The sequence below is a fragment of the Balaenoptera ricei genome, chromosome 5 (genome assembly GCF_028023285.1).
Source record: "Balaenoptera ricei isolate mBalRic1 chromosome 5, mBalRic1.hap2, whole genome shotgun sequence".
In the NCBI taxonomy this organism is placed as follows: Eukaryota; Metazoa; Chordata; class Mammalia; order Artiodactyla; family Balaenopteridae; genus Balaenoptera; species Balaenoptera ricei.
In genome coordinates, this window is record NC_082643.1 from 98,824,091 (window position 1) to 98,844,138 (window position 20,048).

At 40.8% G+C, this 20,048-nt stretch overlaps 1 protein-coding gene across 9 annotated transcripts in view; it reads left to right on the plus strand.

Moving 5' to 3' along the window:
• The first annotated feature begins 649 nt into the window (after positions 1-649).
• Positions 650-20,048, plus strand: part of LDB2 (LIM domain binding 2) — a 383,449-nt gene continuing 364,050 nt past the window's right edge. For 4 of the 9 annotated variants that reach the window (XM_059923291.1, XM_059923293.1, XM_059923292.1 and 1 more), the window contains exon 1: positions 656-996. In XM_059923291.1, coding sequence (XP_059779274.1) covers positions 865-996 — 132 coding nt within the window. In that variant the 5' untranslated portion in view covers positions 656-864. Of the gene's footprint in view, positions 997-20,048 lie in introns of all 9 variants that reach the window. The other 5 variants (XM_059923296.1, XM_059923298.1, XM_059923299.1 and 2 more) reach the window with 3 other exon arrangements.

A 20,048-nucleotide genomic window follows, 5' to 3' on the forward strand; every position in this document is an offset into this window, starting at 1 on the left:
GGCCCCCTTAAACCAGCTTGAATGAAGCTTTGGGAGAAGGAGAGGGAGGGGGCTGGGAAGAGGGGTGATTGGGGAGGGCAAGGGGTCAGGAGGGGTTGAAATGCAAAGACTCTAACAAGCTGTTGCTTGGAACAACAGTAAGCAAAATCAAAACTATAGAGGAAGATTAGTGCAGAGGGAAATCTGCATGGGAGTGAATCACCAGCTCAGTTACCAGGGACCACGATGCCCCCGTTTCTGTATTTTGTAGTCATCACGTTTCTGAACCATTACAACGGTGCGGCTGTCAGGGGTGAGTGGCTCTGGCAGCGGTTAAACCACCTATATGCTAACAAGCTCAGCAATCAGGTTGTGAAGGGTCCTGGCTAGGGGAAAATAATCCAACCAAACCTTAGACCTCTGTCAGGCTGTGAGGAGAATTATATTTTTGAACTAGTCTACAGTGTGGACAGGAAATGACCTCTCCACAAACTGCTTCTTTAAAAACAAGCAGTGGTGCCTAAAGCTATCCAGCTCCCCTCTCTCTCTCCCCCCCCCTCCCTCCCTCCTTCCCTCCCTTCCTCCCTCCCAGCCTCCCTCCCTCTCTGAAGCTCCTGCTCTCTCCCTCCCCTCCCGAGAGCTCTCCCTCCCTCCTCCCTCCCTCCCGCTTGCTCTCTGTCTCTCTCTCTCGCTACCGAGGGCTCCCACAGCAGTTCCCAGCCAGTGTGTTCAGCCTGCCTGCCTGCCTGCCTCTGTGTGTGTGTGTGCGCGCGCGTGTGCGAGCGTGTGCGTGCGGCTACTTTGTACTGTGAAGAACACAGCCCATGTGCTCTGCATGGACGTTACTGCTACTCTGTTTAGCTTGATTTTCGACAAGCAGGCAAGATGTCCAGCACACCACATGACCCCTTCTATTCTTCTCCTTTTGGCCCATTTTATAGGAGACATACACCCTACATGGTACAACCAGAGTACCGAATCTATGAGATGAACAAGAGACTGCAGTCGCGCACAGAGGTAAGTACTTCAACCTTGGGTGTGTGTTTGTGTGTGTGTGTGTTTTTTTTTTTCAAACTGTGCCTGAGCTTTTCCTGGGTGGCTGGCTGCATTCTGCGGGAAGTGTCCCACTAGATACTACCACGTACGTGGAAATGAGCGCCAGCATGAATCCACTAGTTTGAACGCTGGGTTTCCAGGCACAGCAACTCTTGGAGCTGGGGACAGTTTCTGCCGGAATCTTGAAATAGACAACCCAGCACTTGATTCGCCTGCCGGGTGTCCAGAAGTGCTGCTCTACCAGAACTCTGGCATTTTCAGGCTCTCAGTCGGTCCCCTTAGCGTTTCTTGAGATAGAATTCCGAGGGATTTGGTGATCATTTGCATCCAGCAAAATAATTTCTTTTTTAAACAAATCCCAGAGGAAGTCTGCTTGACCGGCATTTGCTTTTCAAAGTCATCAAAATCGAGGTGAAAAGGGCAGAAGAACCACCCTTCGTACTTTTCAGAACTAGCCCTGGAGGGGCATGTTTGTCTATTTCCGTGTTAAATTCAGAAACCAGTTGCTTGGGGCAAGGGGTTCTTGACTTTCTTTCCTCGCCGGTGGGAGTGTCTCCCAGGAGCTCTCACTTCCACGGGAGCTGGCTCAGAATTCAAGTCAGCTTGAGTTTTTGCATATTGTGATCTTGTGCCCCAGAGAGAAGCCTCACCTACTCGAAAGCAACTCTGGGAGCAGAGAGGAGACAGGACTTTCAGAACTTTGTAAATGCAAAACTCCAGACCGCCTCCTGCAATTTAAATATTTAATGCCAGTTGACTTTTCCTCTGTGCTGGCTGGGCTGGTAGGTCCTACTGCTGGGCTGTCCATTTGCCTTTAAGTTGGGGCTTTGTGTTGAAGTGTTCTGAGAAGGAGTTTGTTATAGGGGCACCAAAGTCACTTTAGGAAGTAGAAATCGCTGGGAATTCTGTCTTCTCTGCAGAGTACAGATACCCGGAGGGTTGATGGCAAAGAGCTTTCAGGGAATAGCTTTGGTAGAATTTTAGGTAGAAGCTTGACTCTCAATTCTGGAAAGGGACTCAAGGTTGTACGATAAAATAAAACACACTTGCTTGAATTGTTAACAGAGCCATGGAGAATTCATGATGTTTAATGTATTTAATATAGCTAACAAGATGTGACCTGCTTTCTGATTGGCTAACTGCTGGACAAGGACTGATTTAAAAAAAAAAAAGCTGGGCTGTCTTTATCACTGCTATTTTCTCTATATGTTAATACATCATAGATGTTAAGCGTACTTGATGATACCCTTGCTCTCCCCAGAAGCCAGTAGCTTTTATACAAGTGTAAACTCTGTCGTGCTAAGGGTGGTGAGCTGTTGGCAGAAAATGATATTTGTGTGTTGTTGCGTGTGTGTAGTTGTGTATGTATGTTACAATTTGTATATTGCATTCAGATCTTTGCAACTGTGTATTGGAATCTTAAACTCTTGCACAAACTATTGATTGTGGCAGCCTGCTTTCAGAATTAGGAGGACAGAAAATGTCATACAGTTCAGGCACACATAATTGCAACACAGATTTGGAGTTAAAAAAAAGTCTTAAAAATATGATTAGTTTTAAAAAAGAGACCAGGGGCCTTTATGGATCAATTCTTGAACAGCAGCAGGATTTAAAAAGAACCCGTGTCCATCTTACATTTTAGAAAGTTTTTGAGGAGTTGTAGAAGGAGGTTTTCCTCCATCCTTCTCGGTTAAGAGAGCAGGCAGATTTCTCTGATATCTGTGTTCTCCTGTGTCCCTTAGTTATCACCTGGCCAGTTCTGAGCTAGAATACTTATCTGGAAGACTTCTCTATCCTGGCCCTCATAAAAATCTGCAGGATGCAATAAGGTCCCCACATTTGTTTCACATTTGAGAGAAAACCTTTGAAAGTCCCCCATTCATAGTATTGTTTCTTAAAACTGGCACGTTATCTTTTGTGAGAGCTAAACTCAGGAATTCCTAACTTTTGGATTCTGGGGTATTACTTTTAAGTAGAAAACCTGCTTCACAGCTCAAGATACTGGAGAGGAAAGCTTGCTATGACAGATCTTAAAGATTTTTTTAAACCTCGCTGACTGACAGAAAAGCACTGAGAACTGTTTTCTGGTATGTTCTAGAGCCAACCCTGAACATTTCTTCCCTTAATTAGATCTTTTTTATAATTATCCAAATAACTGCTCTGACACTTCCTTTTTTCTTTGCCAAGCAGTAAAGGATGTCACGAACCCAAGGCCATAAGTTTGTTTTCATTTCATATGAAAAAAAGGAGAGAATCAAATAATTGCTCCTAAGATATATAAATATTAACATTCGATATTAGATTTTGATCAAAGTTTGTAATGGAAAAAATATTTAGAAAAAAATAACTTCTTGAAAATGTTACATTGTGCACTTATCAATATTAATGGTGACTATTTATGGTGAAGTTGTTCTGAGCCCTAGAGAGGGATTGGTTGGAATAAAGTGCAGTAATACCCAACAAGAGTTATCAGTTTATTCACACACAAAATCAAATAGATTGTTGAGTGATTACTTTTAGAATTTAACTGATGCATCCAACCATTTTGGACAAGAGAGACTCACTCTCTTTCTTCTCTCTCTCTTCTGGTTCCTGCTTCTATATTACATGGTATTATTTCATCGACTCCTAATATCGCGCTCTCACACACACGTACACACCTATGTAATACTCTCGATTCTCCATTCTTTTTCGAACGTAGACTTGCCTAGAAAGAAATTGCAGCAAATCAGTTTCAATGAAAAAATTATAATCAAGTTTGCAGAAATTTCCTAGAAACCTCCTTCTTTATGGAAAGGAAAAAAAGTAGTAAAGAAGCATGGTGCTCACCTACACTCCTTCCATAGATGACTCCCCCAGAGCATTCTCTCCTGGGGATTGATGCATTTCTTCCAATTAAATACAATCAAATCCCTTCAGAAGCTGGGTAGTTTTAAAAAACACTGGATTGGGAGTTAATCCTTTTTCGAACTTGTTTCTTTCACTTATATGGATCTTGGTTCCTCATAAGCAAATTATCTGCAAAGGCCTCTTTAATTTAAAAATTCAGATTTTACCAAAGTCCAGGGTTTGGTTTTCTTTAGTATGAGAAAGCATTGTGAACTTGAGTAATGAGCACAGACATTACTTCTTGGCTCACGGTATTTAGTTCAAAATCACAAATGGTACTGAAAAACTAGGGTCATAGTGGAGAAAACATTGCAGGGAGCGACCCTGCCAGTCTTGTTTAAGGCCAGTGCTGGAAGCAAGCAGTTCCTGGGACAAAGTAGGTGCTCAATAAACATTTGTGAACAAGCCGATCATGAATCAGTAGATGACAGAGGAGAGAGAATATAACTGTATCACTGAAATTGGCACCCTTCCTGAGAAGCACAATTCTGATGCCTTTGGGGGTCCTGGTACCTCCTGAAGCTGCTTTAGGGACCTGCTTCTAGTTCCCCTAAAAGTGCTCATCTCCACATTCTCCACACTTATTGCATCATGAGGCAATTTAGATTCCTAATCTTTGTGGCAAAGGGAAGCAAGTGTCTAAGAAATTACGGGACCTCATTTCTTTTTAAAGGACTATGAATGCATTACGAAGCAAACAAAAACAACACAAATATGTTTTAAATGCTGTTGGCTATTGTGGGAAATATAATTTCTTTGCAACACCAGAATCTCAGTGGAATTTCATAAAGAAGTACATAGATGTTTCCCCCTCTTTTTAATTGAAATTAAGAGAAACTCTTGGAGCTTTGTGTCAGTTTTGGTCACTGTAATTCCCAGGCAGTAGGAAGAGGGCTATGTTTTCCATTGTGTATGTTACCATGAATTGACCTGAGATCTTCCAAAATTCATTTACTGTTTGAATGGTCTTGCTGTCTCAAATGTATTTTGAAAGAACAAAACTGCACAATTTTTAGTTTAACACTGCACACAGAGTACCGTCAGACAGGACTTAAAAATGCGTCCTAAAGATTTCAGGATTTGTTCTGTAACAAGCTTCAGTAATAACAAAAATAACAGTATTTTTTTCATTTCCTGAAGTCTGTGCTATGAGATTAAAAATATGTATAGGTAAAATATGAGATCATCATAATGACCTTCATTTTTAGTGAAAGGATTTTAATAATGTTGGATTTTTATAGAATTTAAGAAAGTTTATCAAGTTATAAAAATTTTGGATATTGTAGACAACTTTTTTTACCTTATTTCCTCATTCAAATGACCAAAAATGTCTCCATTCCAATGAAGATATTTTTAAGTACATGGATTTTTTTCAGGTTGGCAGTATGCTAATTTTAATAAAATACCACAAACACCAGGAAAGTGTGGGTACTATGATGTATTTCTTCTGTTTTGAGGTTTTTTTATTCTTTTATCAATATTACACATCCCACTCCCAAAGAGAAAACTGTGATTACAATGGGAAGCTGCCATGTACACAAGGATTTTATTAGAATTACGGTTTTTAGTTTTACGGGATTTAATATGAACGTTGAAAATATTTGAAGACCTTGAAATTTAAATCTGCTGCTTTCACCCCGCTTCAGCTCAACTCTCCAACTCTCCGGGGAGGGGGTGGGAGGGGGTGGAGGGCTCTCAGTCTTTTCTTTCAGCTACATTTTTATATACTTTAGTCACAGGGTTTCCCGTTGTAGCATCATGTTTATTCATGGGGTAGCTTAGTATCATTGATGTTCAGATGGAGCCTAGTTAAAATGAGATTAGGTATTTTGGATAGGTGGAAAAAAAATGAAAACTGCTTTGTGATAAACTTGGATTTTTTTTTTTTTTTTCCTAGAAATTTAGAAAGAAAAATGGTGCTGTTACTCTGAGACATATGAATGATTTTCAGTGTTAAACACAGAACTTTCCAAGTTTTTCGAAGGGGGTTGGTGAGGAGTAGGGGGAGGGGGGATTAGTAGTGGTAAGGAAAGCTATTTTGAAAATGTTAAATGAAACCAAAAGTGAAGTTTTAAAAAATAAGAACTTCAAACCTCTCTTATTTTTCAAAATCTCTACATGGCCTCAGAAAACAAATTGCAGGACTCTTGTAAGGATCTTATTTTCCTGAGGTCTTTTTTTCCCCCCATTTTCCTACTATGGGAACTGTTTTTAATTAAAAATTGCTGCAAACTAACTATTCGTAGGAGGCCAAGAAGAAAAAAAAAATCTCTCAGCTCACATTCAACACAGATTCTTATCAGCCTAAAATCAATGCACACTTAAATCTCTCCCCTTTTGGTGTGTAAATTATGATATAGGATTCAAACAGTATTCATTTTTTAAGCATTTAGCTTTTTGTTTGGGTTTCAGAAAGAAATTAATTTAAAATATATGGAGACAGGGCTATAAATCTCCTTTTATTACATTTGTCCACATTAACCCATTTTCATGAGGAACACAGAAAACCCCCTTTCTGAACAAGCAAACGAAACAGAAAACAAACAACCCCAAATATTGTCAGGAACAAGATTCATAAACTTACTTATTTGGATTTGGTTGGTGGGTCTCGGAATATAAATGATCTGGAAAAACAAATCTCTTTTTGAAAGTAGCAGAAAACAGAGCTTTAAAAATGTGTTCAGCTGATGTAGATATGACATATACCTTTGTCATTTTCTGACCAAAATATTTTCCTCCTTTCTTTCTTTCCTTCCTCCTTCCTTTCCCTTCCTCCCTTCCTTCCTTCCTCCCTTCCTTCCTCCCTCCCTCCCTCCTTTCCTTCCTTCCTTTCTTTCTTTTTCTTTCTTTCCATCTTTCTTATCAATCTGAGCTTAGACTTTTATTTTACATTTAAATTCTGGCAGCATGCATCTGAACATAGGCAACTACTAATACTTGTGACAAACTTCAGCCCTTCCTTCAAGAATTTCTTTACTTCAGGCAATGACAATATCTGTGTCTGGAAATACAGAGACGATTAAGACCATTTGGTAACAAAGGGCGACATACAAACCAGTTCTTACAATGTAGTGCCCTGTTAGGTTAATTCACTGTGCCTTTGTATATTGAAAGATATACACCTTTCTGAAAAGTAGTCGTGATGATAGTAACTAGCATCTATGGAGGGGTCACTATCTGTAGGGCCAAGGTGCTAAGTGCTTTCTGTACATCAGCTCATGTAACCCTCATAATCACCTCCTGAGACTGGTACTCCTAACATCTGCAGTCTTACTGATGAGGAAACAAAGGGTTAAGTAAATTGTCTAAGGTCACACAGATGGTAGTTTAATTTTAAAAGTTATGCTGTTAACTGCTTTGCTATATAGCACTTCTCTGAGATAAGAAATACTAGCAAGGATTTTAGTTTCACCTGTGGAAATTTATTAGGTGAATGCATTCATTTTTTCCTTGGATCGGTTGACTTTGGCAGTGGCTGGAAAGATGACCCCATCCACCTAACCTGGTTGGACTATTTGCCTCTCAGATGTCTGACTCATTTCAAAAGGGACCATGTGAAATTCCAAAGGATGGAATCAGAGGTGGAAAATATACCCTGGTTATTGAAAAAAAAAGGACCAAATTCACACTCCCTATTAAAGAATGAATATTTTCAGTATTCACTGAAGTGGCCTTATCTGAAGATGCACTGGACTTGTTGTGGAACACTATGCATAGTTATCTAAGAGTTTAATTTTTTAAACTTAAAAATATTTAAATTTCCATTCAGTGCTTGACTCTTCTCAGGCGTGTTCTGTGGAAGATGGTGGTTTAATTGTTTTAAACAACAATGGGATGAGTAGAAAAGCTATCCCATTTTTGGTGGTGCCACCCCCCTCCAAATATAAGATTAGGAGAGTAAATTAGAATTTGGCCTGATGTTGGCTTTCTTTGCAGGTAATCAATTAGGAATCGTAGAAAAAATAAAGGCATAGAGGGAAAAGAGCTCCCAACATGCGTTGGTTTCTCACTATCCTAGTCTGACCCTAAGAGGCAGTCTGTCCACATCGTGTGTCTTTGGATTTCCTCGTGGGAAATGAGGTTTCCTTCCTAATCCTGTAGCCTACTTTAGCTAACTGTGAGGCCGCTGTGTTTGTAGCGAATGCCTGCCTATCATTAGAGATAAGATGGATCTCTTCATGTGATCCACTCCCAAGCCCAAGATGCATGTGTTCTGGTTCTCCTTTAACGGATAAGGAAACTGAGGCTCAGAGAGGTGAAGACCAAGTCCATACATGGGCATCCCCAGGGGCTGGATCTTTTGACTCCCCCGTTCAGTGCTCTGCCCAGAAGCTTGCTGGTAAAGCCTACCCGCTCCCTGTTGGAAACCCTGACAGCCACCCCTTGCCCTCAATTTACTACCACTTTTGACCAGCCTAGTTTGAAGTTATAGTCTTCCAATTAAAAACAGAGTGCTGAGCGTTAAAAGATGTGGTAGATCCCTCTGAAGAAGAGGAACCACCCCTGTTCTGGGGACATCACAAGCCCCCATCCTCTCTTTTCAAGATTTGGATGGTCTCCTAACTATACTCTCTGCTCCCTCTTTCCACTGTATAATCTATTTTCCCACAAGCAGCCAAGGTGATATTTTTGAAGCAGAAATCAGAGCACGTCACTCTCCAGCTCCCCCTCACACCTAGAATAAGCTCCAAGCTCCTTGCTCTGGCTTTTAAGGCTCTATTGATCTGTTGTTTCCTGATGGCCCCGTCTTACCACGTGTTCAGCAGACTCCAGCCACAGGGGACTTCTTTGGATCCATTAACTTGCCAAGCTCGTGCATACCTCAACACCCTTGCCCTCAGTGGTAGAATGCATGTACGGATTCCTCCATAGTAACACTTATAAGTATTAGGAAATCTAATTTGAATTAGAATTTGGCTTGGTGTTGGCTTGATTTGCAGGTAATTGATTCAATGTCTCAAAGAAAATAACGACCATGAAGGATGAGTCCTAGCACTTAGTAGGGCCTCTACTGATCAACTTAGATGCCCCCTTCACAGAGAGGCCTTCCTTGATCAGCTCATTACCCCTCCCACACACAATCTCACTCACTTTCTATCACATGCCCTGATCATTTTCTTCATAGGAATTATAGCAAGCTGGTATTTTTTTGCTTCTAGTTTATTTCTCAAGTGTCAATAGAATATAAGCCGCGTGGGAACAGGGCCTCGTCTGTCTCCTTTACAGTTGTCTGCCCAGTGCCCCATAGCACATAGTTGATATGCAAAATATATCTGCTGAATAAAGGAAATTACATTGTACCAGCACTATCCAGACTGACACTGGAATTTACCTTGCATCTTCCCAACAATCACCGACAACTACAGTTGGAAAAGAATCTGTAAGCCTAATAGTCGGGTGAGCATTTACAGATAGAATGTTCAGCCAGACCTGCAGAGAAAAGAAGCCTGAAGAGAGGAATTTCTTCTGTGAAAGAAGTGTTGAGCTGAGAACTTTGCCCTCTGGGTAGTATGAATCTGCTGGGAATCTCCTGACTTCTGCTGAAAAATATTTACACCTTTCTCATTTGCTATTTCTACTACTTCTCTCTTTGGGCCCCTCCCTGAGGGCCCACAGCCATGAATTATGATATGAATCACGATAATACCTTACGTTTCCTGGAGCACTTTGCATTTTGGGAAAGTGCTTTCAGGGCCATTAATTAGCTTAGTTGAAGTGATTTATACAACAGAAAATATGGGAAGTTATATTAGTATATGATGTGGTTTATAATGTCTTTGTGTTTACAAATTGTGTGGTGTGTTTGTTTTGTGTGTGTGTGTGAATGTGTGTGCATATGTATGAGAGAGAGAGAGACAGAGACAGAGAGACAAGAGAGAGATATTTGCTCACTCCAATCAGATTTTGTTCATGTATGTGTGAAACTTCTGGTTAGGAAACATGAACAACTTTTTTTCCACTAGTGTTTTTTCTTTGGAATGAAAAGAGTAGCGTGCCTGGAATGTAAAGATCTGAACTGAAGTATGACTTATAACAAATCAGATTTGGATCCAAACCCTGGCTCTACCTCTTGCTTGCTGTGTGATCTTAGGGCAGTCATTTAACTTTTCTGAACCTTCATTTTCTTAGCCTGAATTTTATGTTGGGAGGTGAATGGCTAGTGCATGTAAAAATGCCTGGTATATAGTAAGTGCTCAATAAATGGGAACTATGATGATGATGATGATGATGATGATTATGCTGCCCTTTTCTCTGCCCCATCAGAAAACTAAGTTGTGTAAGTCATGCAAAACATTGCTTGATTTCCTAAAAGTATCTTTATTTGCTTATTTTTCATTGAAGCATAGTTGATTTACAATATTGTGCTAGTTTAAGGTGTACAGCAAAGTGATATACGTGTGTGTGTGTGTATATATATATATATATATATATGTTCTTTTTTCAGATTCTATTCTATTATAGGTTATTACAAGATATTGAATATAGTTCCCTGTGCTATATGGTAAATCCTTATTGTTTATTTTATATATAGTGTTGTGTATCTGCTAATCCCATAGTCCTTCCCCCTCCCCCTTCCCCTTTAATAACTGTAAAAGTATCTTTAAAAATATATCTTACAAGGCTTGCACAAGCATATTTCAATTTAATGAATGAAACTTGCAGTGACATGTAGGATTTGTGGGTTTGGGGTTCTTATAATACGTGACAGAACCATCAGGGCGTTCCACCATCATATAATAGTGATGACACAATAATCATACACCTTCTTGTGGCTGTGATCTTCCCCAAAGTCCAGGTTATAATTAACTCTTAGACATACCAAGGTTAAAGGCTAAGAACTGATCAGTGTATGGGACACACGCACACCATTCTGTTGGGGAAAATCTGTGTTCAGGGTTTGCTCTAGCTAAGAACTCAGTGGAGACAATAGAACATTGAAATGTTCCCCTTCACCAGTGCCTTTGCAGGGCCATCTAAACAGGGACCCTGGGGAGGGCTGGAGAGCACACACCCACTGGCCTTGACGGGCCATTTTGTCTAAAGAGGTGCACTTCTCAAAATGCTGTCTGGCATGGACTCCTCCAAGGGAGCTGTGTCCGTACTGGGTGAAGCCCAGAGCCCCACCTGCGTGTCTGGACTGATAACAGCCCTGCCAAACGGATCCACTGTGACACCTTGTGGCTTACTCCTTAACACGGTGCAATGTACACGGGTGGAACTGGTGATGCCCTGAACAGCACCATGTGGCATCTGTCTGGCCAGGGGGATCAGGTTGACAGGTAGTAAAGCTACCCGCCTCTACTTTCTTTATGGATGCAACCGAGTGTTACGATGGGCTGCTTTGTCCCACCGACTTCAGTGTACAGCCTCCCTGATTTTTCATATTGAATTCCTTAAATTACACATACCTTCTTACACTTCATTTCATTGGCTATGTCACCTGTGATTTTTATGTAGAATTCCACATTAATAATAATTTTTAATCAACCTTTCTAGAGAAATAGCTTACATAACTCAAACGTTACATTGTTTTAAATTTTAATTTAATACCTAATAAGTGAAATATAATTTAAATTTACATTTGTTTTAATATATGTTATATTTTTGAGAGGGTAGTGCTTTAAATTTTGCCTCCCATTATGGGTCATTTCTTAGGATTCATGAAAATTTGGTCTTGAGACTGAAAATCTGTGTAGACAATCAAAAGTTACACTAATAATTTATACAAGGCTAACCGTTTGGCAGTACGCACACACACAAAACCCTTCTTATGCCTTATAATGTTAGCCATGATTACCCTGCAGTTGGCTGAAATTTCTTCCTTGAAATTGAAATTAAGCAGTTGGTGTGTATCACGTGCCTTTGAAAGGTTCTGATACAGAAACTTTGATGGAGCCTATGGCTCCGCAGTTGGCTGAATCCTAGAATTTCAGGGCTCGAATAGATGTGAGTGATCATCGAGTCCAAACTTCTGATTGTGGAGATTGTGGAAGTGCCGAAACCAGACACAGGTGGCGCTTACCTGGACTACAGCCTGTTGTGGATACAGAAGTGGTCTCAGGTTTTCTAAATCATAACACTAGCTGCCCAGGTAATACCCAGGAAGTGGCCACATCAAACACTCTTACCTATCACTAATTTGTACTTCAACCCTACAAACACTTTTCCTTTTCAAACCCCTTTCTTCTTTCCAGTTTTCCAATTTGCCCTAAAATGGTATCGATCTTTAGCATCATGCTATTGATGTTGAAAAACACATCACTAAGCTTTATTGCTTTAGAATTTATGACTGTTTTCCTTGCCAATTTATTTAAAATAAAGTTGCATATGTTTTAAGATATAGGTCTACTTTTTCTGATTTTAAGAACTTGGTTCATTATCAGTAATAAAATATTTGTAAAGTACAGCAGTGTACAAATAGGTAAATACAAATTATCTTTAGTTCTACTATGCAAAAAATTGCTGTTAACATTTTAGCATATCAATCTAAGACAGACATCAGCCTTTACATGCTTAGGGACATACCGAACACCTGTTTGAATCCAGCTCTTTTAACTAAAATTATGAGTATTTCACCATGTTCTTAAATCTTCTTAAAATTTTGAGTTGCCTGAATTATTTACACAAATGTTTATGTTTCTAACATGATATATATATTTAAAAAATTATCCAGCTTCTTTGCACCATGATTTGATCTCAAGGAAATAACATTCTTAATAATCAATCTTGTCCCAAGTAAGTTGGAGGGCTGCTGATATAAGGAGTTAGCTATGGTGCCTGTTGTGATTACCATTAACATTTAATACTAGTCAGAAATCTTGCACCCAGGGCTCTCTGTCTCCTTTTAAGAAAGCTTTCCCCTCCCATCTGAGGGCAGATCATTTTCCCCCCGTTTATCTTTCCTTTGTATTATTTCTGAGTCGGGAGGCAACCAGCACACAACCTTGTGCAATGTCTGTAAATCAAAAGATTTTTGCACAATTCCTACTGCAAAGAGGGAGGTTGAATTCATGTTAAGAGTTAGTGTTGATCTAGAACCAGTAGTTGGGATACAGCCAGTTAACTTATGATACCGTTTGAAGGACATGTCTTCAATTCAAGGAGGAAAGTGATATCTCATAAAGTGGGCTATGTCATGAGTTGTACGCAGTATTATCTTATTTTCCTCACTGGATCGAAGAGCTCCTTGGGGTCAGGTACTACCTTATTCATGTTTTATCCATCATGACAATTGACAGTCTTGGTGGCCAATTGCAGTCTTTTTTTTAAAGGTACATTTCACAGAGGCCGCCATTTTGTAACTAGATTCTGAGTTATCACTGTTTTTATATGGGTGATATGCATTTTATAGATAAGCCTCACACACATGTTCTAGGAAAGAGCAGTCATAGCATGCAATCAGACTGTGTCCCCTGCATAGCATGAGCTTTGAATGATTAACTTCTGGAGTCCAGCAGACTTGTTTCTCTCCTTACTATTTGTGTGACCTTGAGTGAGTTAACTCACCCTTCTGTGCTCTGGATAATGTGGGGATGATAATAGAATCTACGTCCTTGGATTTTTATGAGGATCAGGTGAGATAATTCTTATAAAGTGATGAGCATAGTGCCTGCGCCCTCTGAGTGTTCATTACTACGATGACGATGACGCTGATTTGCTTGGCGGATGTTGAAGTCTACCACATGTGATATTACTGGTCTGGAGGTGAAGAGGGCAGCATGCCTGACTTGAAAGGGCTTAGTGAGACCACAGTAAGGATTTGCAGAGAAGGAGGGATGAATGGGAATTTGCCAATTTAAGAATAGTGGTGGAAAGGATGCTTTTGGCTGAAGGAAAGGCACAGGCAAAGAAAGTGAGTCTCAAAAGGTGATGCTGTGTTTGCGGAAGGGTGAGGGTTTTGGCATAGCTGCGGCTTAAGGTCTAGGGTGGTTGTGTGAGTGTGTATATATGTGTGTAGGGTGGGGTTGGAATGTGGTAGGAAATAAACCTGGAGAGGAAGTGAGGGCTGGTTGTGAAGGCTTCGTTATGTCCAGTGAGGCCGTTGGTCTCTATCCGTTAGAGACTATCTGCTGGACTTCAGTATAGTGAGTATGAACAGGGCCCTGGCATGATTTATTTAATTTCTCAGTGCTTTGGTTTCCTCATCTGGAAAATGACACAAGAGTAGTCCTCACCTCGTAGGTTTTGTTTTAGGGAATTTCGTGGGATGAGGCCTTTAAGCTTTTAGACCTGCTGGTCCACCACCTCACTACGATGTAGTAAGGATTCCATCAACATTGGTTTCTGCTCTCAGGCAAAGGGAACTGATAAAGGTACTTTTGGGCCTGGGCAGTGAAACCAATGATGTGCCTTCGAGCAAGGTCACTCTGGTCACTTCGTGGAGGGCAGACTGGCAGTCTGTCTAGGAGCATATTTGTCTGCTGAGAGGAGGGGGTCAGTGGATGGGGAGATGCACAAAGGAAAAATGACACACATTTACTGGCTGGCTGAGCTATTTTTAGCCTAGCGTGTCTGAAGCAAAGGATGGATTTTCATGGCATTTTTTTTTAAGATGCAAAATTACTGTAAGCCAAAGTTATGTAACTTGCCTAGGGACACTTTATTTGTCCACCAATGAGGCCACTGTGGGGTCCACAAAACTTTTAGCAACGATTTTAGAGGGTGGGTCCCCAGGGTCACCAACCCTGACTTTTCCTCCTGCCTTGACAGAATTGGGAAACTCGAATTGATGAGCTGGGGCTTCTGGGAAGATCCCCCCCTTACCTGGCAACCAGCCTGGAACCAGGACCCCAGAGGGAGATGGCAGTGAGTCAAATGAAGAGGCTGGGCGGGGAGCGAGAAGACGGGTTGAAATCCTTTCCCACCCAGGCCACGTAACATGGGTCTCTGAGCCTCAGTTTCCTTGGTGTAGAATGGGCAGGACAATAGGTCAGCATCTGAGGGAAATCTTGGACACTCAGTGAGACAGTGGAGGGACACTGCCAATACCGGGAGGTATTGGAGGGTGGCGGTGCCCTTCCCTACCTGGAATTTCATGTCATATCGAGGGCCAAAGAATTTTGTTCAAGAGTGTTTCTTAGACTCTTCTCACATTTTCTTTCCTCCCTAAACTTGAGCCTGTGACCTTAGATAGATCCTTCCCTCTCCTGAGCCTATTTCCTCTTCTGACAGCTCTGGATTCGAAGAGATATGAACTGTAAGGTATCCTTTCCATCACTATTTTTATTCTGATTCCCATTAGGTGGACTGTCTGCTTCTGTTTTTAATCTCCCCCATGAAACATACAATCAAGGTAAATAACGTGCTCCTGACATTGAGACTCCTGCCCCTTTTCTCCCGCCTCGCTTGCTGAGGGGACCTTGCTGAGTCACTGAAAGATTTTTCTTGCTTTTCCTCACACACTGGCTGGAGCTGGACCACCACTCTGGCCTCCTCACCCTCTGGGCACCATTGTCTTAAAACCTGCACATGAAAGAAGGTCCGGGGATTGTTTTTTCCGGTCTTTATAAAAAACCTCAAAATGCAAATGCAGGATGTCCTAAAATCACAGAGTTCAGAGGGGTCCCAGTACCGTTAGTTTCTTTCTTTTTTTTAAGAAAGGTTAAAATTCATCCGAACCAAGACTAGAAAATAAGCTTAAGGTGTTAGGTTATTCCGAAAAGACTGTTAATGCCTGTTGGCTGAGTGCATTAAACTGCTTTGAAATGATCACTTGTGTGTACTATTTTAAAAGCTGCTTGCTAGGAGGGTTATTTAAACCTGGTTTTTTCCGGACTCAAAACTTCACATTTGTCCGTTGAAAAAAATACTATATTTGAAACAAATAAACATTAGAATATAGTTTGTTATATTTCCAGCCATTCGTCTGAAAGGAAAATATGTCAAGACATTTATAGTTAGAAACTGAAAACTCCACCCTAATTCACTCCATTGTATTTCCAAGGAGCCCAGCCATATATAATATTACCGGGTCTCCTGAGGCCTCCTTGAAGGGATACCAGATACTCTTGGTATAACAAGAGATTGGGGGAGGTGGGGAGAGAATGGCCAGGGAATGGCTTCCAGTCCTAATTGTGTATTTCCTGTGATTTTTTTTTTAATGGAGTTAGGGGAAAAGGAGAGAAAAATGAACTCTGCTGTTACTTTTAGTATGGCTTTGACTTTAAAACCATTTAAAAAGGAACATTCATGGTGGCACCCTGGGGTGTCTAGGATGGGATTGATTGCCTTGGCTCCTTCATCCTTCAATCACCTATTGAGTTTTTTTTTATTATGTGCTCAGTGATGGAGGTCTACCAGGAAGCCCTGCCCTCATGCTCAAAGCCTAGTGGGGAAGATAGCCAGCTGAACGTCTGCTTATGATGGGCAAGACTGGGCTGTTGAGAGCAGCGAGGATGGAAGGCACCCCAGCAGGGACTGTGGCATCAGGACACACACACTCCTGCGCCCGCTTATGCTCTAAGTTGCTTACATTATGGAGTAAATTGTGATCTAAATATTCGTATTTTTAATCTAGAGCACTGCTAACTTTTTGACAACACTGTGTATCCGATGATCTTTAGAGAAATTAAGCTGCTTAAATATCCCAAAACAGGGAGATAAAGTCATGCAGCATTCATACCCCCATGATGGCTGCAGTCAGGTCCCTTAAACTACTATAACCTAAACTGTGGGTGAGGAAGAAGAAAAGGGGACTCTTCTAAGCCTACTTAAAAGCCAAGATATGGCAAAAATAATCTATTTTTTTTGCCTTAGGCCATGAGAAATTGTCTTTGTGTAGGGTAGAAAATGTCATCCTTACCAAAGAGTTAATCATAGTAATTTTTGTGAAACTTCCAGGTTCTCATTTAATGAATCTTAATTGAAAAAAAATCCCCCTCCTCCAACTATGGTATATAGCTAGACAATATTGAGAGGAGTTTAGGGAAGGAAACAGATCATGCAAAGCCTTGAGTGGTTAGGAATCCATAAAAATGAAGGCAGGGGACTGGATGAGAAAAAAAGCAGTATCTCAAAAATTCAAGATGAGGAACAATGTAATCATACTGTGTATTTATTAAGTATCTGCTGCGTGTCAATCTCCCAGCTGAGTACTTTAACCTTATTGTCTCAGTTAAGTTGCACAGCAGTGCAATAAGTAGGATTATTACCTCTATTTTACAGATGAGGCAACTGAGGCTGAGAGAGGCTTAGTAATTAGCCCAGAGTTTCACAGCAGGCAAGAGTCACACTATGGCTTGATCCTGGGTGCACCCAAGGCAAGAACTGATCTTCACCCCGCAATTCCACTAACTCTCCAGATGGTGCCCCACTTTACAGGTGAAGAAACTGAGGCCCAGGGAAGTTCAAGCAGGCCTTGGGTCATAACACGAGGCACAACTGAAGCCTTATCATTGGTGATGGCTTTGGTTCCTTAGTGGGAACCAGCATGTGCACAAAGAGAATCCACCATGAGTTCACATCACCCTGGCCTTCTTGAGGTGTGAGACCACATCTGGCTCATCTTTGTATCAACAACACAGAACTCAGGTGCAGAAGAAATGTTCTAGACCTTTCTTGACTCAATAAAGACTATGAGAAAGGAAGCAGGCCCAGAAGTTTAAACACAACTAACTAAGCTCCACACAGACAAGCAAGAGGTCTGTCCTTCCAGGAACAGCAGCCTATAGGTCATGTTTATGTGAATTAGTAAAAGGTCTTCCCTCTGGGTGAGCTTTTTTGTGCAAAGGGAAAGCTTTCTGGTCTTCCTGGCAGACACTAGCCCCAAAGGGCTTGGCAAAGTGCTTGGGATTTCAGTCCCCTCTTCCTATTTCCTTGGCCAACTGCCTTTTTTGCAGTGCGGAAACTGCCCAGATGTACAAATAGGACTATTTTTATTTAATTCAGTCACCCAGTGTCTAACCCAGGACCTGGAATCTGATGGATACTCACTACATATCCATTGAACACATGAAGAATTTTAAAGGCAGTGCTAAATGGTCTACTGTCATTAGAATACAGTGAATACCGTAGAATGTTTAGGCCATGTGTCATGGAAGAGGTTGGATTTGAATTGGTCTTATAAGGGATTATAGGCTTTGGATTTGTTGAGGAAGAAAAAGGGCAACCCAGCTGGAGGGAACAAAAGCCTGAGATGCTGGTCTGGGGCAGGAATAGGATGAGGCTGGCTGCCCTCTGCTCAGGGAAGTCTCTGCAGGTGGGAAGAGAGTTGCATAATTGGGGTAGGCACCATTCTATTCTCACTGCGTTCCATGCTTGGGGCCCACAATCCACAGAATACAGTCATTTTAATGGTATTTTGAAAACATCACTCATGTTGCTGAAAGGAGAATGATTTGGGAGGATTTAATAGCAGATGCAAGAAGACACATTAGAGAAGGATATTACAGTTTTCCAGGTAAAAGATAATAATGAATTGGATCAACTTGAAGCCCTTCAGGGGGGCAGATGAGTGTGGATGGGGCAGTGCTTGGTGATGGATTGGCAGTGAAGGGTGTTGGGTAGGAGAGGTCTCCAGCCTAACTCTAAGGTTACTGGAATAAGTGTAGGGACTCTTTCCAGACTTTATCTCTATCCATTCTTGCCAATAGCATGTATCTGTGTCCTCAAGCCCCAAATCAGTGTGCAGTTCAATGATGTTCACTCTACCTGCTTCCCAGAATCCACTTGAAATAACAGTAACAGCAACCTCAGTGTCCATCCGTTCTGTTAAATTCCTCTGTAGCCTTCTCTGCCTCCCTTGAGCTCTGCATTTCCCAAGCCCCTTCCCTTTACCTACTTTTGATTAGCTTCTACTTTCACAGCATCTTCATCACTTACCAGTTTGTTCAACATTCTTTTTTTTTTTTAAAAGCAAAGATTGATTAAGAGTTTATTCTCTTCCCCATTTCTGAGTCTCATTATTTCCCTGTTTCTTCTTGGTTATTAGTGGTCCTGTTTTCTCTGAAGTGCCTTTTGTCTTTGAAAAGCTCTTGTGATTCTCTTAAGCCCATTTGCCGTTTTCCTGGCCTGTCATCCTTTTCCCTATCAACCTTAAGTATGGCATTAGAGTTTTCTTTCATCCCTTCTTCCCTTCTCCAGGTACAACTATAGACACTTGACTGCTCTAAGTTTGCTAAGCAGCGTCTGACTCAACATAGAAGCTCAATAAATATTGGTTAAGTTTGTTCCTTTTCTTGAACGTGCAGACTTTGATGGAACCACTTAAAATGCTCTGGTACACACTCTCTTTTATATTTGTATACATATGTGTATGGCTACCTGAATCCAGGCTTTCCCTGGGGAGACTCACAAAATAATTTAATTCTCTGTGACTCTGTAACAGTGAGGTGGATTTTCACCCATGTCTGTGGGAATACCTCAAAAGTATTGGGTGCTCATCATAAATGTTCAATCAATTCTTATGAGTGAATTTACTTTTCAAATTAGTTGCTAGGTGACTTTTGATGTTTTTGCATAATGATTATGGGTCTCAGTTTCTATATCTGTTAAGTGGCGGTAATCAGGGAATCAAAAAAATTTAGGGACATTTGCAGAGTATGCATATATTCCACATATGGAAACTGTGCTAGACTCCAAAGAAGCAAAGATGGCTAAGACTAGGAATAAGAAGGAAAATAAGATGGTTTGTTGTAATGACCCTTTGAAGATCTAGTTGAAATTTGAAGAACTGTTTGCCCTGGATCGGGAGTGGACCCTAAAGTGAGGTCATTTCTTTCTTTAAACCACATCTGGCCTGTCTCTGTCTAGGTTAATGTTAAAGGTAAGATGAGGTAACATTTGAAAGTGTTTTCAATAAATATAATTACTTTATAAATTCCACGCTGGGAAATTATCATTAAATCAGAGGTTAGAAGATTTATACAATGGATGGGGCATTTGGTGAGTGAAAGGAGATTTTTGAGGACCGATGGAAATAGTTATTTCTGGAAATAGCTTGTTGTTTGCTGATTACTGCTAATTAGCCTCAGTTTAATGCTTTTTCCCTTAAAGTGTTTAGAGATTTGTGATGGGATTATCTATGCAAATTGAATACTTAAAAAAACCCTCTGCAAACCTGTATGCTATATTTATAAACTTTACATTGTACTAAAGTCAGCAAATGTCACAGAATTAAAATCAGT